General features: G+C 40.2%; 1 protein-coding gene across 1 annotated transcript in view; it reads left to right on the top strand.

The window, feature by feature from the left end:
* LOC126463715 (DNA-dependent protein kinase catalytic subunit-like) overlaps positions 1 to 24,036 on the top strand; it is a 475,012-nt gene that overhangs the window by 219,589 nt on the left and 231,387 nt on the right. Inside the window, exons 27-28 of the mRNA XM_050096185.1 lie at positions 7,329 to 7,662; positions 19,374 to 19,488. Coding sequence (XP_049952142.1) covers positions 7,329 to 7,662; positions 19,374 to 19,488 — 449 coding nt within the window. The remainder of the gene's footprint in view (positions 1 to 7,328; positions 7,663 to 19,373; positions 19,489 to 24,036) is intronic.

The following is a 24,036-nucleotide window of genomic DNA, read 5'->3' as shown; positions in this document are numbered from 1 at the left end:
CACAATGATATAGGAGGTATCATGGTAATACAATAAAAACCAATAGCTCCAAATATAGACATACACAAAATACTTGGGTTGCCCCATGGGGTAGGACAGGTGGTTGGGTGTGGCCTTGATGAAGGAACCGTCTTGGCATTTGCCTGAAGTGATCAGGAAAACCACAGAAAACCCAAACCAGGGCAGCCGGATAGAGCAAACACAATCCTCCCGAATATGAGGTCAGTGCCTTAAAAGCTGCACAACCTCATTCTGTTGGTTCCTGTTACGCAAAGTTCATTGACTTACACACAAATATCTTCTGACAACCAATAATATAAAAATGAAAAATGAAAACTCCAGTTAGGAATATCAGCAATGTAGGAAAAGATAATTTGCTGCTCACTGTACGGATGACATGTTAAGTTGCGCGCGCGCGCCCACACACACACACACACACACACACACACACACACACACACACACACACACACACACAGTTGAAAGACATTTACACATTAGTTTTTGGCAATACCCTTTCCTGAGAAAAAGAGAAACACACGCCATTCATTCACACAAGCAAGCACCAAGCCTGGCGTGAGCTGCAGGAGTTGAAGGTCATGTGTGCATGAGGTATGCTTGCTTGTGTCAATGAATGGCATGTATGTCTCTTTTTTTCACAAAGACTGTTGCCAAAAGCTTATGTGAAGTATCCTTTAATTGTGCCTGTCTGTAACTTAACATGTCATCTTTACTGTAAGTAGCAGTCTATTGTTAATAATATAAAAACATAGTTTTCTTCCTAGAAGCACTGTCTAAGACTTCTTTTAAAAATTACAATTATATGTTGTATCAAATGAAATTTATTGCTGAAATGAGGATTTTTTGGCAGAGTGATGCAGAATTTTGTCTTGAATGGAGAGCCATTAACAGATGTAGAAGGAACTTCATGTGTGCCCCAAGAAAATGCAGCAGGACTTTTGTTGTCAATGTTGTATATTAATGACATGACAGACAGTATTAAAAGTAACCTCAGACTTTGTGTGTAATGCAGTTATTTATAATGAGCCACTATTCAAAAAAAGATTCACATATATTCAATCAGATGTTTATAAGATTTCAAATTGGTGCAAAGGTTGACGATTTACCTTAAATGTTGATAAATGTAAAATTGTGTACTTCACAAAATGCAAAAGTGTAGTATCCCATGACTATCAGATCAGGTAAATTCTTGGATGTAACAATTTGTACGGATATGAAATAAAGTGTTTAGTTGGGCTCAGTTATCAGTAATACAGATCACAAACCATGATTCATTGGTAGTATACTAGAAAAAGGCAGCCAACCTACAAAGGAGATTGCTCACAAAACACTTGACACCCATCCTAGAATATTGCTAAAGTGTGTAGGATCCATACCAACTAGGATTATCAGGGGACATAAACAAAGAAGAGCAATACGTATCGCGACAAGTTTGTGAGATTCCTGGAAGACTGTTGTGAAAATACTGAATAACTTGGACTGGCTGACACTTTGAGATATATTTCACTGCTCTGAAAAAGCATACTTACAAATTTGAAAGAAACATTATTAAATGAGGAACCTAAGAGTTTACTTCAGTCACAGCGACCCCCCCCCCTCCCCCCCCTCTTCCCCGCCCCTTTCCCTTCTGTCTCCCTCCTCTCATTTATTTTTTTTCTTTCAGTATTTTTAGGTTTCATTCTGGTATTTTTCTCCCTAAGTTTCTTTTAGCTTGAATGGTATTTTCCTTTCTCCATTCAGTAAATAATTTCCTTTTATGTGTACCACTTAATTACTGCATGCCAGTTATCGTGTTGACTAGCACCTGTAGCAAACATGCACAATGATAACTGACAATCAAAGCAGTATCAACTTGTACATGAAACAGTGGAAAACTCAGTTATACAGTAGTTGCATTAACTATCGCCCTCTTTTTGTAACTACAGTGAACTACTTGGTATGCTAGCAGCAGTACTGCTGGATTGCCATCTATAATTCTTACATTACATGCACGCACTCTCTCTCTTTTTCTCTCTCTTGGCCAAGACTACCAAATATGTCAGTGCTGATTGAGGTGTCTCAACACACCCTTCCAATTCTCTTTCTTAGTCCCAGACTTATGTGGTCAATGAGTAAATTTGCCCCTGGGGAACACAAGGGTGCATTCCCTTTCTTTTATATACTTCAAAGCAAATGCTAGGTTAGATATACACTATGTGATCAAAAGTATCTGGACACCCCCAAAAACATACATTTTTCGTGTTAGGTGCATTGTGCTGTCACCTACTGCCAGGTACTCCATATCAGCGACCTTAGCAGTCATTAGACATCATGAGAGGGATGAGTGGGGAACTCCGTGGAAGTAACGGACTTCAAACATGGTCAGATGATTGGGTGTCACTTATGTCATACATCTGTACCAGAGATTTCTACACTCCTAAACATCCCTATGTCCACTGTTTCCTATGTGATAGTGAAGTGGAAACTTGAAGAAGAGACATCACAAAAGCGCACACGTTGATCTCATGTGTTGACTGGCAGAGACCACCAACAGTTGAAGATGGTCGTAATGTGTAATAGTCAGACATCTATCCAGACTACCACATAGAAATTCCAAACGGCATCAGGATCCACTGCAAGTACTATGACAGTCGAGCGGCGAGCGGCTGCTCATAAGCCACACATCATGAAGGTGAATGTCAAATGGCGCCTCAGTTGGTGTAGGGAGCGTAAACATTGGCTAATTGAACAGCGGAAGAATGACGTGTGGAGTGATGAATCATGGTACACAATGTGACGATCCGATGCCCGGGTGTGGGTATGGTGAATGGCCGGTTAACATCATCTGCCAGCGTGTGTAGTGCCAACAGTAAAATTCGGAGGTGGTGGTGTTATGGTGTGGTCGTGTTTTTCATGAAGGAGGCTTGCACTCCATGTTGTTTTTTGTGGCACTATCACAGCACAGGCCTACATTGATGTTTTAAGCATCTTCTTGTTTGCCACTGTTGAAGAGCAATTCGAGAATGGTGATTGCATCTTTCAACAGGATCAAGCACCTGTTCATAATGCCCGGCCTGTGGCAGAGTGGTTACACGACAATAATATCCCTGTAATTGACTGGCCTGCACAGAGTCCTGACCTCAATCCTATAGAACACCCTTGGGATGTTTTGGAAACCGACTTTGTGCCAGGCCTCGCTGAAGGACATAGATTCCTCTCCTCAGTGCAGCACCCTGTGAGGAATGGACCGCCATTCTCCAAGAAACCTTCCAGCACCTGATTGAACTTATGCCTGAGAGGGTGGAAGCTGTCATCAAGGATAAGGGTGGGCCAACACTATGTTGAATTCCAGCATTACCGATGGAGGGCACCAGGAACTTGTAAGTCATTTTCAGCAAGGTGTCCGGATACTTTTGATCAGGTAGTGTATGAGGGCTGTCCAGATAGTAACAGACCTTTGAAATAAAAAATTAACAATATGGAAAAACCAAATCTTATTTCATACATTTTAAAGACACATTTTTAAAGCTATTTTTCTACATAATCAACATTCAAACTGAGGCACTTATTATACTGTGGCACAACTTTTCAGCACCATCTCCGTAGAATCTACTGCCTGCAATAGCAAGCACTGGTTTATACCAGCATGCATTCTGGCACCAGTATGAAAGCATTGTGTAGTATATGTGTTCATTTCTGGGAAGAGATGGTAGTCACTCGATACCAAATTCGGGCTCTATGGCGGATGATCAAACACCTTGCATCCGAAACCCCGTAGGAGATCTCGGGTATGGTTGGTCATGTGTGGATGCGCATTGTCATGAAAAGACAAAACCTTTGTACTAAGTATTCCCCAATGCTTGTTTTGTATCATCTGTCTTAACTTTGTCAGTGTTTGACAAAACCTCTCTGAGTTAATTGTTGTGCCATGTTCAAGGGAATCTACAAGTATCATTCCTGTAGAATCCCAAAACACAGTTTCTAGTTGATAATGTTTACAAACATGTTCCTAGTTTCTATAGAGAATATATGCACCTGCGCCCCCTCCACATTCCATTGACTGCCATTTCTGTTTCACACTTGACATACTTCACCCAAGTCTCGTCTCCAGTTAAGATTCCATGTCTCTAGTAATATTTGAGGAAGGTCAATGCAGCAGCCAGTTTCTGTGGTTTTTGTTGTCTTCCATTTGGATTTTGGAAACCCACCTAGCACGAAATTTGTAGTTACCAAGCATCCCAAACACAATTTCACGAATCAAACTCTACAAAATATGGGGTAAATGTTGCGAAAGTTCTGTAACCATGAAGTGGTGATTTTAGCCGGCCGAAGTGGCCGTGCGGTTAAAGGCGCTGCAGTCTGGAACCGCAAGACCGCTATGGTCGCTGGTTCGAATCCTGCCTCGGGCATGGATGTTTGTGATGTCCTTAGGTTAGTTAGGTTTAACTAGTTCTAAGTTCTAGGGGACTAATGACCTCAGCAGTTGAGTCCCATAGTGCTCAGAGCCATTTGAACCATTTTTTGAAGTGGTGATTTTCACAAATTTTGTCATTGATTTTAATCACCAGTTTGTCATTGATTTTAATCACCAGTTTGTCAGTTGCAAGGCAAGGCCCACCACTACTGTCCTCATTGCAAACATTTGTATAGCCATTTGTAAAATCACTGCACCATTCCCTCGCTCAGCCTTCAATCATAATTCCTTTTCTGTACACATCACAAAGGTTGAGATAAATTTCAATTGGTTTGTAGTTTTTTGCCAACAAAATTCCAGTCGCAGAATGCATCTAACGAGTGGTGAGATTTTTTGTTGCAGTGCACATTTTAACACATCACAGAAAGGAAAGTACGGAAACACCACTGCTGTATGCGTACTGAGTGTAAGAATATTATGGCACCAAGATGATCGGTCTAGTCCCGCCCACTGCCATGATAGACCAAAACGTCTGTTACTTTCTGGGTAGTCCTCCTCTAATCACATCCTTCAATATAATTGTATATCTCAAGGAAATGTACTCGGCTGTCACCATCAACAGCATTGCTTCCGTAGTATGGATTTGAGCCCATGATGATTCCTCAATTTCCTATTCACCACCCAATACCAGTTTGGCAGCACATAAATTTCACCTAATGATTAAGAGGTTGGAACAATGGCCAGGAGAAAGAGGTTGTAAATTTTCATCAGAAACACCACTTTTGTTTATTATAATCGTTGATGTCATCATTTTATCTCACCTAGGTTCACATGAATGACACTACAAACTACTTTCTGGGGAGGTCAACTATGGCTCAGAGACATTGTGCATAACAGTAAAACACACTCAACACTCGATAACCATTCAAATTAACACAAAAATTGTAACAGTTAAAAAGCCAAGAATGATGAGGTATTTGTTAAGACAACCAACTATTGTGGTTTGACTCATAGAGAGGATAACTTCCTGAATGCTGGAGCTCTGTATTTGTCCAGCCAAATTATGAGCATGTAACCATTATAAACCTAAAGATGTGTCTATACTGATGTGAAACTGGTAGTTGCGATTAAAGCAGCTTCAAACAGCTATGCGGCTTTTGGAAATACGTAATTATTCTTGACTTTTTATGGTAATTGTAATGATAATGTGAATGGTTATTGAGTGTTAAGTGTTTTAATTGTTATTTGTGAATGGTACAGTTTTAAGTTTAAACAACTCGGTTATATTTTTGGATTTACTTTTTGATGATAATTTGACTTAGCTACTGCATCTCAAGGAGATGAAAGTCAGATATCGAAAAGCACTTACCATCCTGAAGTATCCACAGCTAACAAACCAGAGAGCTGGCAGGCATTTATTCAGTCTTGACTTGCAGACAGTTACACTATATAGTGCAAATCACACTTAAGTGCCTGCAGAGGGTTCATCGAACCACCTTCACAATAATTCTTTATTACGTCATTCTCAAACAGTGCATGGAAAAAACAAATGCCTATGTCTTTCTGTGTGAGCTCTGATTTCACTTATTTTATGATGATGATCATTTCTCCCTATGTAGGTTGACGTCAACAAAGCGTTTTTTCATTCAGAGGAGCAAGTTGGGGACATATCTGAAGATATTAGACTCTGCTCACAATGAGGGTGTTAGGCTGCCATTGGGTGTCTGCTGAGCTATTCTGATATCTAGCCTGTGTTTTAAGACTGGCAAACCATCTCTCTCAGTGATGTACCATTTCGTGGTGAAATTTGCTCTGAAGATATGCAGTATGCAATAAAACCACTTGGGATCAGTAGGGGTTAAAGTTAAAATTGTGAATCAGTGTTTGAGCAGGTTGCTACCCTGGCTAATTAAAATGCCCAATCTAATTTTAGAAATGACTGAAACTAGCGGAAACTGTGCAGATGCACACACATTCCCTGAACTCTTACGGGACTTGGAATAATGTCTTCCACGAGTAATGAGTGTGTTGGGGAGGGACACTACGAATGTAATGTGTGGACGTACAAGGTGAGAATGTGGGTCTCGCGGGAGGCGTGCGCGAGATAGTCCCTGCAGTCGCACTATCCTCTGTGCCCTCGGTGGCTCAGATGGATAGTGTGTCTGCCATGTAAGCAAGATCCCTGGTTCAAGTCCCAGTCGGGGCACACATTTTCACCTGTCCCTGTTGATATTATCAAAGCTTGTCAACAGCTGAAGGTATTAATATAATTCTAATTTAAACCTGCAGAGAGTGGTGGATCCTCGAATCCCCCAACCAAGAACAGACGCCATATCCATATAAGTATTCTCTGCAGGTTTGGTCTGAAGGAGTAAAACTTCTGACCTCCAACATCAGCACTGGTAGACATTGTCTAAAACATTGCTAATGTATATCTGTGGAACACTGTCATGTTAAGATTGGTTGTGAAGAATGACATTCTTTTCACCGAATACACACATCCATATTAAGCAATGCAGTTATGATTATGCAATTGAACAACATGTAGTAGTAGTAGTAGTAGTAGTAGTAGTAGTAGTAATCACCAGCATAGTCATTGGCTTTGATCTCTTTCCTTTTCAGTACAGTGGTGATATTATAACATATTTAAGCTAATACAGAATGAAATGATTTCGTATGGAGTATACCATTGTCCTTACAATAGAGTGTTCTATTAGAATATGTGTATGAGGACCACCCATCATGGTATACTTTCTCAGCTTATTTTGTTCTGTGTTAAGTTTTACTTCAGTGATAAGTTTTATTTTGTGTGTGTGTGTGTGTGTGTGTGTGTGTGTGTGTGTGTGTGTGTGTGTGTGTTTTCACCTGAAGATTATAATATCTTCTAATATCAGTTTCATTATGCCAAATACAGGTGAAGATGCATATGGATTCCTAAAAAGTAATGGGCTGCTGGACTTTGTTGACCAACCAGATACTGGTGCTCAACTTGCAGCACTAAGAGTGCTGGAGAAACTCTTGTTGCTGGACCGAGACAACAGCAGCATTTGCCACATGAAATATGCTGAAAAGCAGAGTCTTTTGAATGCAGTATGTCCTATTGCAGTTAAACGTTCAACTGCTGCCTCATGTCGTCACCTTGCATTTCAGATCCTTTCCAGTGACACTGATGCCCATGAGGGTGCTCGAAAAGCCCTACTTTCTGGATTGGCAGATTCAGATCCGGATATAAAGGAATTTGTTCTGAGGTATGTACATAGAGTTAATTATCCATAAATGTGGTAAGTGACTATGGTATTTTATTTGCTTCATCTACATCTACATGATTACTCTGCTATTTACAATAAAGTGCCTGGCAGAGGGTTCAGTGAACCACCTTCAAGCTGCCTCTCTACTATTCCACTCTTGAACAGCATGTGGGAAAAACAAGCGCTTAAATTTTTCTGTGCGAGCCATAATTTCTCTTATTTTATCGTGATGTTCATTTCTCCCTACGCCAACAGAATGTTTTCACAATCAGAGGAGAAAACTGGTGATTGAAATTTCATGAGAAGATCCCATCACAACAAGAAACACCTTTGTTTTAATGACTGCCACTCCAGTTTACGTATCATGTCTGTGGCACTATCTCCCCTATTGCATGGTAGTACAAAACAAGCTGCCCTTCTTTGAACTTTTTCATCCTTCAGTCCCGCCTGATGCAGATCCCACACTGTACAACAATACTGCAGAATAGGGTGGACAAGCATGGCGTAAGCAGTCTCTTTAGTAGACCTGTTGCACCTTCCAAGTGTTCTGCCAATGAATTGCAGTCTTTGGTTTGCTCTACCCACAACATTATCTATGTGGTTGTTCCATTATAGGTTATTTGTAATTGTAATCCCTAAGTATTTATGTGAATTTACAGCCTCAAGATTTGTGTGACTTATTGTGTAATCAAAATTTAGCAGATTTCTTTTAGTACCCATCTGAATAACTTCACACTTTTCTGTATTAAAGTGAGTGAGTGGTTGTACTTTATTACTAAATATGGAGCTATTGTATCAGCATACTCTGAAAGGTACCTGACTGGTGTACGGTCTGGACTGGAGGCCTTGCCTTTATTAAGTGATTTAAGCTGCTTTTCTACACTACTTCTAAGTTTCTCATCTTGGCAGTTGTTCTTGATTGGAATTCAGGAATATTTACTTTGTCTTCTTTGGTGAAGAAGTTTCAGAAAACCATGTGTAATAACTCTGCTTTAGTGGCACTGTCATCAGTGACTTGACTGCTGTTATCGCACAGTGATGGTATTAGTTGTGTCTTACCACTGGTGTGCTTTATTTATGACCAGTATCTCTTTGGGGTTTCTGACTGATTCCAAGACAGAGTTTCACTGTGGAAATTTTTAAAAGCATCTCACATTGAAAACGCGCTTTGTTTTGAGCTTCTGCAAAACTTTGCCAATCTTGGGGATTTTGCATTCTTTTAAATTTGGCATGTTTTTCTCGTTGCTTCCGCAACAGCTTTCTGACGCATTTTTGTGTACCATGGGGGATCAGTACCATCACTTATTAATTTATGTGGAATATATCTCTTAATTGCTATCAGTATTATCTTTTTGAACTCATTCCACATATTTTCTGATCGTACGTGATCAGATCGGAAGGAGTAGAGACCATCTCTTAAAAATGCATTAAGAGCATTTTTATCAGCTTTTTTTAAATAATGTACTTAGCATTTCTTTTTAATGGCTGTAGGTGTTACGGTATTCTACCTTGTTGTCGCTAATCCCAGTATTTGTCTTGGTACTCCCTATTTGTCCAGGATTATTTTTTGCTGAGAGATCAAGTATGCTTTCACAATCATTTTTGCTTTGAGTGGGCTCATGAACTAATTGTTCAAAATAATTTTCTGAGAAAGCATTCAGTACAATTTTGGATGACGTTTTATGCCTGCTGCAGGCTTTAAACATATAATTTTTCCAGCATATTGAGGGTAGATTTAAGTCACTACCAACTATAATTGTATGACTGGCGTGTACCTATTTGAAGTGAGACTAAAGTTTTCTTTGAACTGATCAGCAAGTATATCTTCTGAGTCAGGAGGTCAGCAAAATGATCCAGTTGTTAGTTTAGTCCGACTGTCAAGTATAACCTCTGCCCATACTATTTTGCAGGAAGTATCTACTTCAATTTCACTACAGGGTAAATTACTTCTGACAGCAATAATTACTCTACCACCTTTCTGAAAACTGTTACGTCGTTTGAAAAAATTTCGGCTGAACTTATTTCCAGCTTTAGCCAGCTTTCCATACCTATAACTACTTGAGATTCAGTGCTTTCTATTAGGGCTTGGAGCTCTAGTGCCTTCCCAATACAGCTACAACAATTTACAACTACAATGCCTCGTTTTAGATGGTTTCCTGAGACCCTCTAATCTAGAAAACTGCCCAGTCTCTTCCACACAGCCCCCGCTACCCGTGTATCCACTTTCTGTGTGTAGTGGACTCCTGACCTATTAAGCGGAACCCAGAAACCCACCACCAGATGGCGCAAGTCAAGGAATCTGTAGCCTACACAGTCACAGAACCGCCTGAGCCTCTTATTCAGACCTTCCACTTGGCTCTGCACCGAAAGACCACAGTTGGTTCTGTCGACGATGCTGCAGGTGGTGAGCTCCGCTTTAATCCTGCAAGCAAGACTGGCAGTATTTACCATTTCCACTAACCACTCGAAACCAGAGAGAATCTCCTCCGATCCAAAGTGACATGCGTCATTAGTACTGACATGGGCCACCCCCTGCAGTTGGCTACACCCTGTACTCTTGGCTACACCCTGTACTCTTCATGGCATCTGGAAGCACCCTTTCCACATCCGTAATGACTCCCCCACCAGGTAAGTACATGGAGTGCACACTGGCCTCCTTCCCCTCCTTGGCAACAGTGTTCCTAAGGGACCCCATTACGCTCCCAACTACTAGCAAACCCACCCTCTGTGAATGCCCAGACCTTGCGGGCCGAAAAGCTTCCTCTGGAACAGGTTGGACGATTGCATCCAGCTCAGAGACTTCTTCAACCACAGATAATGCCCAAAACCTGTTAGTCTAATGAACTGGGGTGGCCCTACGATCCGCCCTTTGGAATATCTTTCACTGCCTGCCAGACTTTTGAATGATCTCCCACTTGACCACAGATGAGGTATCAATCTCAGTGCAGGCTATACCCGGGGTAGCCACAGCAATGAACCAATCGGGGGGACATGCTCAACGTCCCTCGCATACCCATGTCCGACCCCCCACAGTGATGCCCTTGGCAGCAGCCACAAGCTCTGTGAAGGAAGCAAACACAGCCTGGAAGGGTCAACAAATCGGCTTGCATCTGTACACAGCAATCACAGTTCCTACCCATTACTGAAGTTGATTCTGTTTGAAGCTTGTAAATATATGTAACAAACAAACGGTGTACTCTCCTTATTAGCGGCAGGAACTCGCAGTGCACTCTCACTAACCGACATCCTGTCAGGCTATGAAGAGAGATGCTTATAATCACTTTCTTGCCTCTCCTAATAATTCTGTAGAATGATAATATAAAACTAAATATCATAAATATTTTTAATATTATAAGATTAAATTTTAACCTCTTTGCTGGAAACATTAGGAGCTAGAAGTGACAGGAATAAAGATGCAGATTTTGATGTGAAGAATCTGGAAGTCTTTAACATTAATACACAGATTTCATATACTAATGTTTAAAACTATATGGGTACAGTCTTCAACAAGAATCTGTAAATCTAGAAATTATCGTGACCTTTACAACCCAGAATTACTTGAACCTCTTGTGTTCCTCTTAACCCAGGATTCGGATTCCACCATCCCAGCCTAATTGTTTCCATTTGTACAAATGTTAACTAACATTCCCCTCATATTAAGTACAAATCTTTCTGGGATACCTAAAAAAATCATCATATTATTGATGAAAAGTCTTCATTTTATTGATGACATTTTCATGATCTGGACTCGTGACAAGATTGACATTTGCTCTTTTCTCCATAACCTCAACACTTACTCCCTTCATCTGATCCTTCTCAACTCGATGAGTAACATTCCCATATCTCAATCTCCACCTCTCGGATGCTCCATAAATAGAGGGTGTTACAAAAAGGCACGGCCAAACTTTCAGGAAACATTTCTCACACACAAATAAAGAAAAGATGTTATGTGGACATGTGTCCGGAAACGCTTAATTTCCATGTTCATTTTAGTTTCGTCCACCTGCACTCAATGGAGCACATTATTATGATTTCGTACGGGATACTCTACCTGTGCTGCTAGAACATTACAAGGACGACACAACATGTGTTTCATGCCCGATGGGGCTCCTGCACATTTCAGTCGAAGTGTTCGTACGCTTCTCAACAACAGATGGATTGGTAGAGGCGGACCAATTCCATGGCCTCCACACCCTCCTGACCTCAACCCTGTTCACCTTCATTTATGGGGGCATTTGAAAGCTCTTGTCTGTGCGACCCCGGTACCAAATGTAGAGACTCTTCGTGCTCGTATTGTGGACGGCTGTGATACAATACGCCATTTTCCAGGGCTGCATCAGCGCATCAGGGATTCCATGCGATGGAGGGTGAATGCGTGTATCCTCGCTAACGGAGGACATTTTGAACATTTCCTGTAACAAAGTGTTTGAAGTCATGCTGGTACGTTCTGTTGCTGTGTGTTTCCATTCCATGATTAATGTGATTTGAAGAGAAGTAATAAAATGAGCTCTAACATGGAAAGTAAGCGTTTCCGGACACATGTCCACATAACATATTTTCTTTCTTTGTGTGTGAGGAATGTTTCCTGAAAGTTTGACCGTACCTTTTTGTAACACCCTGTATATCTTTTCATATCAATCATACCAACAGTACCTCTACTTAAATAGCTATCACTCTTTTCACGTCAGGTCTCTTCCTTCCAGCCTAGTCATCCATGCATGCCATACCTGCAGTGGAAAGAGGAGTTGTTGAAAGAGAAATTACTGAAACATTCTGATAACATTACCAGAGCTTTTGTTACACACAGTATCCTATTTAGTCCATCCATAGAGAGATCTGCTATGCCATCTCCTCCTCTGGCACTAGTAAACCTATCAACCAGCAAGTGACCAGCACTCCTCTGATCATGTGACAGAACTGTTACAGAAAACTTTATTGGAACTCATGCATTTGTGAAAATGGATATGTGTGTAGCCTATAATAATTTCCAGTCAGGTCATAGTGGAAGATCTTATCATGAAATCTTAGAAAGTTATGTTGTTGTTGTTGTTGTTGTTGTTGTGGTCTTCAGTCTTGAGACTGGTTTGATGCAGCTCTCCATGCTACTCTATCCTGTGCAAGTTTCTTCATCTCCCAGTACCTACTGCAACCTACATCCTTCTGAATCTGCTTAGTGTATTCATCTCTTGGTCTCCCTCTACGATTTTTACCCTCCCCGCTGCCCTCCAATGCTAAATTGGTGATCCCTTTATGCCTCAGAACATTTCCTACCAACTGAGCCTTTCTTCTGGTCAAGTTGTGCCACAAACTTTTCTCCCCAATCCTATTCAGTACTTCCTCATTAGTTATGTGATCTACCCATCTAATCTTCAGCGTTCTTCTGTAGCACCACATTTCGAAATCTTCTATTCTCTTCTCGTCCAAACTATTTATTGTCCATGTTTCACTTCCATACATGGCTACACTCCATACAAATACTTTCAGAAACTACTTCCTGACATTTAAATCTATACTCGATGTTAACAAATTTCTCTTCTTCAGAAATGCTTTCCTTGCCATTGCCAGTCTACATTTTATATCCTCTCTACTTTGACCATCATCAGTTATTTTGCTCCCCAAATAGCAAAACTCCTTTACTACTTTAAGTGTCTCATTTTCTAATCTAATTCCCTCAGCATCACTCGACTTAATTCGACTACATTCCATTATCCTCGTTTTGCTTTTGTTGATGTTCATCTTATATCCTCCTTTCAAGACACTGTCCATTCTGTTCAACTGCTCTTTCAAATCCTTTGCTGTCTCTGACAGAATTACAATGTCATCGGCGAACCTCAAAGTTTTTATTTCTTCTCCATGGATTTTAGTACCTACTCCGAATTTTTCTTTTGTTTCCTTTACTGCTTGCTCAATATACAGATTGAATAACATCGGGGAGAGTCTACAACCCTGTCTCACTCCCTTTGCAACCATTGCTTCCCTTTCATACCCCTCGACTCTTATAACTGCCGTCTGGTTTCTGTACAAATTGTAAATAGCCTTTCGCTCCCTGTATTTTACCCCTGCCACCCTCAGAATTTGAAAGAGAGTATTCCAGTCAACATTGTCAAAAGCTTTCTCTAAGTCTACAAATGCTAGAAACGTAGGTTTGCCCTTCCTTAATCTAGCTTCTAAGATAAGTCGTAGGGTCAGTATTGCCTTATGTGTTCCCACATTTCTACGGAATCCAAACTGATCTTCCCCGAGGTCGGCTTCTACTAGTTTTTCCATTCGTCTGTAAAGAATTCGCGTTAGTATTTTGCAGCTGTGACTTATTACACTGATAGTTTGGTAATTTTCACATCTGTCAACACCTGCTTTCTTTGGGATTCGAATTATTATATTTTTCTTGAAGTCTGAGGGTATTTCACCTGTCTTGTACTTCTTGCTCACCAGATGGTAGAGTTTTGTCAGGACTGGCTCTCCCAAGGCCGTCAGTAGTTCTAATGGAATGTTATCTACTCCCGGGGCCTTGTTTAGACTCAGGTCTTTCAGTGCTCTGTCAAACTCTTCAAGCAGTATCATATCTCCCATTTCATCTTCATCTACATCCTCTTCCATTTCCATAATATTGTCCTCAAGTACTTCTGCCTTGTATAGACCCTCTATATATTCATTCCACCTTTCTGCTTTCCCTTCTTTGCTTAGAACTGGGTTTCCATCTGAGCTCTTGATGTTCATACATGTGGTTCTCTTACCTCCAAAGGTCTCTGTAATTTTCCTGTAGGCTCTATCTATCTGACCACTAGTGAGATAAGCCTCTACATCCTTACATTTGTGCTCTAGCCATCCCTACTTAGCCATTTTGCACTTGCTGTCGATCTCATTTTTGAGACGTTTGTATTCCTTTTTGCCTGCTTCATTTACTGCATGTTTATATTTTCTCCTTCATCAATTAAATTCCATATCTCTTCTGTAACCCAAGGGTTTCTACTAGCCCTCGTCTTTTAACCTACTTGATCCTCTGCTGCCTTCACTACTTCTTCCCTCAAAGCTACCCATTCTTCTTCTACTGTATTTCTTTCCCCCATTCCTGTCAGTTGTTCTCTTATGCTCTCCCTGAAACTCTGTACAACCTCTGGTTTAGTCAGTTTATCCAGGTCCCATCTCCTTAAATTCCCACCTTTTTGCAGTTTCTTCAGTTTTAATCTACAGGTCATAACCAATAGATTGTGGTCAGAGTCCACATCTGCCCCTGGAAATGTCTTACAATTGAAAACCTGGTTCCTAAATCTCTGTCTTACCATTATATAATCTATCTGAAACCTGTCAGTATCTCTAGGCTTCTTCCATGTATACAGCCTTCTGTTATGATTCTTGAACCAAGTGTTAGCTATGATTAAGTTGTGCTCTGTGCAAAATTCTACCAGGCGGCTTCCTATTTCGTTTCTTACCCCCAATCCATATTCACCTACTATGTTTCCTTCTCTCCCTTTTCCTACACTCGAATTCCAGTCACCCATGACTATTAAATTTTCGTCTCCCTTCACTACCTGAATAATTTCTTTTATCTCATCATACATTTCTTCAATTTCTTCGTCATCTGCAGAGCTAGTTGGCATATAAACTTGAACTACCGTAATAGGTGTGGGCTTCATATCTATCCTGGCCACAATATTGCGTTCACTATGCTGTTTGTAGTAGCTTACCCGCATTCCTGTTTTCCTACTCATTATTAAACCTACTCCTGCATTACCCCTATTTGATTTCGTGTTTATAACCCTGTAGTCACCTGACCAGAAGTCTTGTTCCTCCTGCCACCAAACTTCACTAATTCCCACTATATCTAACTTTAACCTATCCATTTCCCTTTTTAAATTTTCTAACCTACCTGCCTGATTAAGGGATCTGACATTCCACGCTCCGATCCATAGAATGCCAGTTTTCTTTCTCGTGATAAAAGTAATATGAAAAGTCAATGAACAATTCAAAACTGTCCAGTAAGTCTGTTGTGAATCAGTCTAGGTTTGAAACTACAGACTACTCAGAAAGCTAGAATATTAAATTCATCATTTAAAAATGTTTTCCTGAATGAAGATACTTCCATAGTGACATTGTGACTGTACCACACAATTGAGAAATACTGAAATAAGCATTCCCAGTATAGAAAAGCAAAATAATGCTGGAAAGAACACGGAACTAGACCATGGCAGAGTTCTTATATTAGACTTTCAAGTGTTTAGACTGTGGATTTAACTTTGTTTCTAGTTCATATTTATGAAGAATGTCTCATGTAGCAGATAGTCATAAGCAGTTGGGAAAGAGCACCATTCACTCCTTTTTACAAAAGTGGAAATGAATGGATGCACAGAATTTAACATAAATATCACTAACATCCACCTGTTGCAGGGTGCTAGAGAATGAACATTATGATGTTTCTGGAGGGGGAAAAAGCTTTTCTCAAGGCATTATGTTTCAGGAAAAACCAAGCAGAAATGTCATACTGTCCTGACATTGCTGTTGTTTTCTAGGAAGTTCTCTTTGTATGTAAACAAAAATAAGAAAAATCTCCTTAATGAACAGGTATACTCCAGTTAATATCTGGTCGTAAATTTCTATAGCTATCAGATTGTTTAACTATTTGGTGTCACTACTAAGAATCAATATTAAATTGTACAAACATTTGGGATCAGTACTAGGGAATGTGAATGGAAGGGTCCTGGTAAAGTACAGAGTTTTGATAAAGGAATACAATACACTACAGCAAAGGAATGAAGGCTACTGCTCAAGTGTTTGTTTGGAGTCCTTATTAAGTGAGCATAACAGCACACATCAAACAGATTCGGAGATGAAGCACTAGGATTATAATGGGTCATAGTAAACCATACTGAAGCATAAGAGATGCTTTGGGAACATAAATGGAAATCATTGAAAAGATGATGACATTGTTGGGCACATACCAAGTCATTTAGACAACCCGCCATCCTAACCGACTCTCACTCAATATATTAATAAAATAGGATATAAAAATAACTAATTTTGGTACAAAGTACCCTCCACCAAGCACTGTGCAATGGCTTACTGATGACCCATGTAGATATTCACAATACTGTTATGAACATCATGTTCCACTACATATTTTGTAAAATTGCACTAAGTTTAACATCAAACATGATGGTGTGGACACATGACATTGTGGCTGACATTGTCAGCTTAGACTCCTACATTTTATAGGTCCTTCCAGAAGCAGTTGTGTGTGGCTATCATAGAGGCAGATAGTGTAATTATCTATACCTTTGCACATTCCTGACATCGTTTTTAATGTTGCTTATGTTGGTCTTTTTCATGCTGTAATAGATTTTTTTCCCAACCTGCTCTTTCACTGGATGTCTCACTATGATTTCCACTAGTCAGTACCACTTGAAGAAGGAATATTAGGCTTAGTCCCATTGACGTACCACTGGGTTGTGCATTTACATCAAAATGGGCTGGTTGGTGAAGACTCCAGTATACATTCATTACTTCTTAGTAGCACTTTTTCATGCTGCAATAATAACATATTTTATGCAGTCATTTAGTTTTTCACCGGAATGCCCTTTGTAAATAATTGCTTTTTTTTTTAACACTTATGAATAGGATAGATTTCCACACCCCTTCAAGGCAATGCACCGACCAAACGTTTCCGTTTCCTGTTCCCCCTCCCCCACGGCCTCCCAACACAGTCCCTGAACAGCCTTATCCTGACGCCTTCTAGACCTTACACGGTCCACCAGATAGCACTCTTCTCTCCCCCACCCGTACTCTGCTATCCCTACCACTTCCTTGCCCCACTCCCGATTGCTATTTTCGCCAGAGATTTTTTTTTGTGTGTGTGTGTGTGTGTGTGTGTGTGTGTGTGTGTGTGTTTGTGTTTTTGCACCCCTTGTTGTTTTGCGTGGCACTATCACAGCACAGGCCTACATTGATGATTTAAGCATGTTCTTGCTTGCCACTGTTGAAGAGCAATTTGGCGATGGCAACTGCATCTTCTAGCACTATTGAGCACCTGTTCATAATGCACAGCCTGTGGCAGAGTGGTTACATTATAATAACATCGCTGTAATGGACAGCACACACAGAGTCCTGACCTGAATCGTATAGAGCACCTTTGGGACCATGCATGCACCTGAGGTTTTGACCGAAAGCTTAGTGTGTGACAGCCTTCCAGATTGCCTTCCTGCAACTTTACGTGTCATCCTTATGGTGAGTAGCAATCTGTCCTTTCATAACTGCTGTGTGTAAATGCTTTCTCTGGTTGATAAGCAAGATTTCCTCACTCCTAAACATCCCTAGGTCCATTGTTTCTGATATGATAGCGAAGTGGGAACGTAAAGGGACACATACAGCATAAAAGCATATAGGCTGACCTTGTCTGTTGACTGACAGAAACTGCCGACAGTTGAAGAGGGTCGTACTGTGTAATAGGCAGACATCTGTTCAGACCATCACATAGGAATTCCAAACTGCTTCAGGATCCACTGCAAGTACTATCACAGTTAGGCGGGAGCTGAGAAAACTTGCATTTCATGGTCGAGCGGCTGCTCATAAGCCACACATCATGCAGGTAAATGCCAAATGAAGCTTCACGTCTGTAAGGAGTGTAAACATTGGATGACTGAACAGTGGAAAAATGTTGTGTGGAATGACAAATCACGGTACACAATGTGGCGATCCAATGGTAGGGTGTGGGTATGACGAATGCCCGGTGAACGTCATCTGCCAGCATATGTAGTGCCAACAGTAAAATTTGGAGACGGTGGTGTTATGGTGTGTTTGTGTTTTTCATGGAAAGGGCTTGCACCTCTTGTTGTTTTGCATGACACTATCACAGCACAAGCCTACATTGATGTTTTAAGCATCTTCTTGCTTGCCACTGTTGAAGAGCAAATTCGGGGATGGCCCCTGCATCTTCTAGCACTATCGAGCACCTGTTCATAATGCACAGCCTGTGGCAGAGTGGTTGCATGACAATAACATCCCTGTAGAGGACCGGCCTGCATAGAGTCCTGACCTGAATTGTATTGAACACCTTTGGGATGTTTTGGGACGCCAACTTTGTGCTGGGCCTCACTGACTGACATCAGTACCTCCCCTCACTGCAGCACTGCATGAAGAATGGACTGCCATTCCCAAGACACCTTCCAGCACCTGATTGAACATATGCCTCCAAGAGTGGAAGCTGTCATTAAGGCTGAGGGTGGGCGAACACCATATTGAATTCCAGCTTTGCTGATGGAGGGTGCGAGGAACTTGTAAGTCATTTTCAGCCAGGTGTCAAGATACTTTCGATCACATAGTGTCTGTATGAATATGTTTATGGCACTATTAGACCTTTTCATAATCATGAATGTTGCTTTATGCTTATTTCATAGATTTTAAACACATGGTTACAGCTCAGAAAATTTTTGACACTTTTATGTTTTTCTATAGGATAAAAGATCAGTATGTCTCAATTTTCATACACACTTGTATTTTTGCTAAAAATAATTTTGCAGTTTTTGATCAAATTGAAAGTGTACCTTTTTTTGTCATAGCTGTGGGCGAAAGTGGGTCTGTTGTATTTTTTGTATCTTTTATCCAGTATAAACATTCAAGTGTGGTTAGTAGCTAAAATAATTGTTAAGTTTTGTACTGTACTACCACAGTGTTTATCCACAAAAATTTAGGTTAATCTCAAATAAATTACACTGTAACAGGTACTGGCGGTCAGATTCGCAGTTACCAGTTTCTGCTTCAGAGAGACTTGTATATATGTTGAACCACCTGTACAGCACAGAAACAGAAGTACAATTTCTGGGATATGCTCTTCAGGTTTGTGTATTATTTACTTGTACTAAAATTAGGAATAAGTTCCATTACACTCTCTCATCACGGTGTTCATAACTTTATATTGATTCTGTAGCGTCATCTGGCTTCTGCGTGCTTATCTATTGACTTTTTCGAATAACATTTTTGCGTTTAGTTATATTGTCATATGCTGCACTGATATGAGTGATTGGAGTGACACTTATGTATAAATTATTCTAAATCCTAGTAGTTGTGTTGTATTGTTACCTGTCCATATTCAACCAAAAAGCTGGTCAATATGGTTTTTACAAACTGCATCATCTCATAAAATGAGTAAGTGATCATTTATATCTGGAAGGAATTTACAACATGTAACACAAAGCTACACATTGGCCCTAAAATAAATCTCTTATCCTCATTTATGTTTTACTCCACAAAAAAGCTAATTATACATGAACATTGCAGTCATTCACTCTGAAGAGTTACAGTGTCTTATATACCAATGTATGTAGTAGCAAAATCAAACAAAAATGTAATAGATGATAAACTCTTGCTGGAGAAGTTGTTTATGTAGTTGTCTTATTGTGAACCTTTATTTCACATCATTTTGTGTCAGCTGTATTGCCAGTTATGTCCAGGATGTTATATCATTACCAGCTGTTTGGCTCTGTGGTGTTCTATAGGTCACATCTTTGTTCTTACAATGGGATTAGAAATATGAGCATAGAACCACATAAACGTGAATCGTACAGGCAACATAATGTAGATGCGAAGAACAAAGATGTGTCCTACAGAATACCATTGTAACAAACAGCCTATAATGATGTAACATCACTGACTCAACTGTCAATATAATGAACATGAAATACATAATGCTTAATTATTGTCATTGTAATGGTTGTGGATGGGTGCACCTTCAACACTTGAGATTTAATGATCTTCTAGTAGCAAAGTAACCTATATATTTTGGTATATTAGGCTTCCAGTAATAAAACTAAGTGGCATATCATAAAATTACTAGTGCACATAAATGAATTAGCAAGATGTTTGGAAGGGTGGTATACTTTCTACCAGCATTGTATAGTACCAGAATTTCCATACCTCCTACTCACTATTTGATGAGTGGTGCTTTGTCTTGATTGTCAACTTATAACTTCTGTAAAGAGCTTTCTTCCCTTATTTGGTTAGTTTTGAGCTTTCCTGAAAGTTTGTCCCACCACCAAACAAAAATACTGTAGCTTTATTTAGTTTTTTTATTCTAGCAGTAATATGAAAGTGTTAGATTGCTACTCGCCACATAGAGGAGGTGTTGAATTGCTGACTTGCCACTCACCACATGGAAGTGGTGTTGAATTGCAGACATACACAATGAAAACACTGCTAAACTTTTAAACACACACACACACACACACACACACACACACACACACACAGAGAGAGAGAGAGAGAGAGAGAGAGAGAGAGAGAGTTAGTTATGGCTAGTGTCTATGGTGGCTGGTGCCCAACTGCCAGTCTGCCATTCACGTGTGTATGTCATGCTTTTGTGTGTGTGTGTGTGTGTGTGTGTGTGTGTGTTCTGCTTGTGAAGGACTTCTTTGTGTGAAATCTAAAAGCTTAGCAGTGTTTTCATCATACCTCTCTCTGACTCAATGCCTCCTCTGTGTGGTGAATAGCAATCTATCCTTTTCATATTGTTGGTATTCCATCCTGGAATTCCCATTGTTTATATCATTATATCAGTTACTTGATGATTCATGCAAGATTAACATCATAATTACAAAGGTACACACATTTTGGATAAAATGTGCATATTTCATCTTTCGGTTTTTTAATGTTCTCTACTAATTGTGTTTGAAGAAATAGTGATAGGCCTGAAATCTGTCTACTTGTATCATTTTCTGTGGATCTGCCTTTCATGCCATATATACACTCAAGAAAGAACCAACAGAAATGACAGACAGTCACTTCTTGGGCATCACTATACACACTAGCTGACAAGAAGAAAGTGAAGCACTGAGAAGATATGGTTGGATATCAGTGTAACTTCGCACATGTACATGACATTGATGGGTATGTAGATAAGAAGAGTTACAATTGTCTGTGGCATAACAGAACAGTCACCAGACTGAATTAGTGTTGTTCGTATTTGTTTTGTTACCAGAGCTGGTAGGTTATACAAGGGGTGTGAGTAGTGTCAAAATGTGAGTGATCGCTGTGAAGGTCGCAGAGATGCCTCATACACATGAGACAGCAATATCAACACCTAAATGAGTTTGAAAGGGGCTTCATTGTAGATCTCCATTTGGTCGGCTGGTGGAGCGCTGTAAAATCCAGATTTGTGGGGCATTCAAATGTGATGGTGGACTGATGTTGGACTGTGTGGGAATGTGAAGGCAGGCATAATCAACCTCAGAGTTCTGCTCAGCCACGCCAGAGCACCTCAAGTAAGGATCGCTGTATTGTGTGTGAAGCACATCTTAACCCCTTCACAACTGTGCCTCTAAGAACAAGTAACAGACTCCCTGCTGCATTGTGTGTCATCTGTCACTATCGATCAGAGACTATCAGCAGCCAGACTAAGGAATTACCATCGCATGCATAGGCTGCCATTAACATCGCAACACAGATGGCTGTATTTGGAAAGGTACCATCGCCAGGGAGCATGGAACACACAGTTCTGCGCTATCCAAATGACTATCATTGGCAAGTATGGTGACGACTTGGTGAAAGGGTCCCACTCTTCCAATGTTTTGTGAAGGCACAACAGTGCCAATCTTGTATACACCTTGTGGAGCACCATTGGATATGATTTCAGGTCATGGCTGGTAGGTGACTGAGGGAACTCTGATGTCACAACAGTATGTCATGTACCTCCTGCAGCCTCATACGTTAACCCTCGTGTAGTGGTATTCTGGTGCTACTTTTCAACAGGACAATGCTTGTCTATACTTCACAATCTGTCTGTGAACTGTTGCATGATGTTGAGGTACCGTATTTACTCGAATTTAAGCCGCACTTTTTTCCCAGTTTTTGTAATCCCAAAAACAACCTGCAGCTTAGAATTGAGTGCAAAGTAAGCGGAAGTTCTGAAAAATGTTGGTAGGTGCCGCCACAACTAATTTCTGCCGTCGAATATATGTTCTGGTACACAGGCATGCTTTGCAGGCACAAAAATAAATACTGGCGCCAAAAACTCTGTGTCAGTATATAAATTAAAAAAACGATGGAAGACGAGCTTTTTTTCTCCGCCCCAAGTTTCGACCACTGCATTTTCATACATTATCCAACGATGTAAATGCAAATTCCGTATTGTTCATCTTCGAATGTAGCAGCATTTCAATGTACTACGAAAATCCAACTGGCAAGACTGTTTGTTTGGGAATTGTCAATATGGCCAACTCTATGTTCTGAATTTTTTCCCACCTGTGAGAAGAGATGGTTGCTAATAGGAACTTTTATGAATAGTGTATCACATACAGTATTCTCTTTACCATAAGAATAATATGAATATAAACATTTTGCCATGTATTCCTTTGTGTTTTCTGCTATCTCATTTAAATCCTGTCTGCCTAATAAACTACGAAACTAGAGTGAGACAACAGCAAACGTGGAAGAATATACATATTATGTCATGTTTATATTTGTATTATTCTTATGCCTAATAGTGATATAGTCAGAAATGAAGCACGACAATTGACTAGATTTTTAAATCTAAGATGACTCTAATTTCTGTGCAGAATGTAATGTACTGAAGAAGCGTCTGCAAAGATTTTCAAACGGAGAAAAATTATCGCTATACTCTCGTTCAGAGCATCTTCTATCATACGCAGTCTATTATTTGGTTCTTGTTTATAATTATCAAAGAAAGCAGCAGTGTAAGTAACAACAAATAGCAGTCTCTTGCCATTGTTTCGCTAATGACAGAATTCCTCTCTTTTTTTTTTTTATTTTTTTTTTTTTTATTGTAAACGGCGGTAGCGCGCACAAAAGCAAGCCATGCCGCGAGCGGCGACAGGTCGTAAACACTCAATATCAGAATGCGACAAACAATGGATGACACAGTACAGTAATGCATTTTCAGCTTAGAGTGACATAAACACCTATAACAAAGAGAACAGCACTTATCAGATCAATGAAAAATAAGCAATCAATTCAAACCAGACAAAGCACGTGAAAAAGGAAGGGTACCCTTATAAATACGGACGGAGCGCCTGATCCATAGCAATGGCTACCTGGTAAAGCTTAACTGCTAAGCTTACGACTCGAACCAAACTACTGTAGCTGTATCGTCATTCATTCGACCTAAATTGTTTCTCATATTACAGTGGACCAACTATGTTTCGATTTGGAGGTGCGGCCTAAAACTATTCTCTCCCCTTGAATTTCAAGTCTCAAATTTCAGGTGCGGCATAGATTAGGGAAATTTTTTTTCCCTTGATTTAGAATCTCATTTTTCAGGTGCGGCTTAGATTCGAGTAAATACGGCACTCCCAAGACCAGCAAGAGGCCCAGATCTGTTCCCAGTAAAAAGTGTCAGACCAGCTCAAACATCAGTTCCTTTCCAGTGCAGTA

The sequence above is a fragment of the Schistocerca serialis genome, chromosome 1 (genome assembly GCF_023864345.2).
Source record: "Schistocerca serialis cubense isolate TAMUIC-IGC-003099 chromosome 1, iqSchSeri2.2, whole genome shotgun sequence".
Classification (NCBI taxonomy): Eukaryota; Metazoa; Arthropoda; class Insecta; order Orthoptera; family Acrididae; genus Schistocerca; species Schistocerca serialis.
This window is presented reverse-complemented; position numbering and strand designations above follow the sequence as displayed.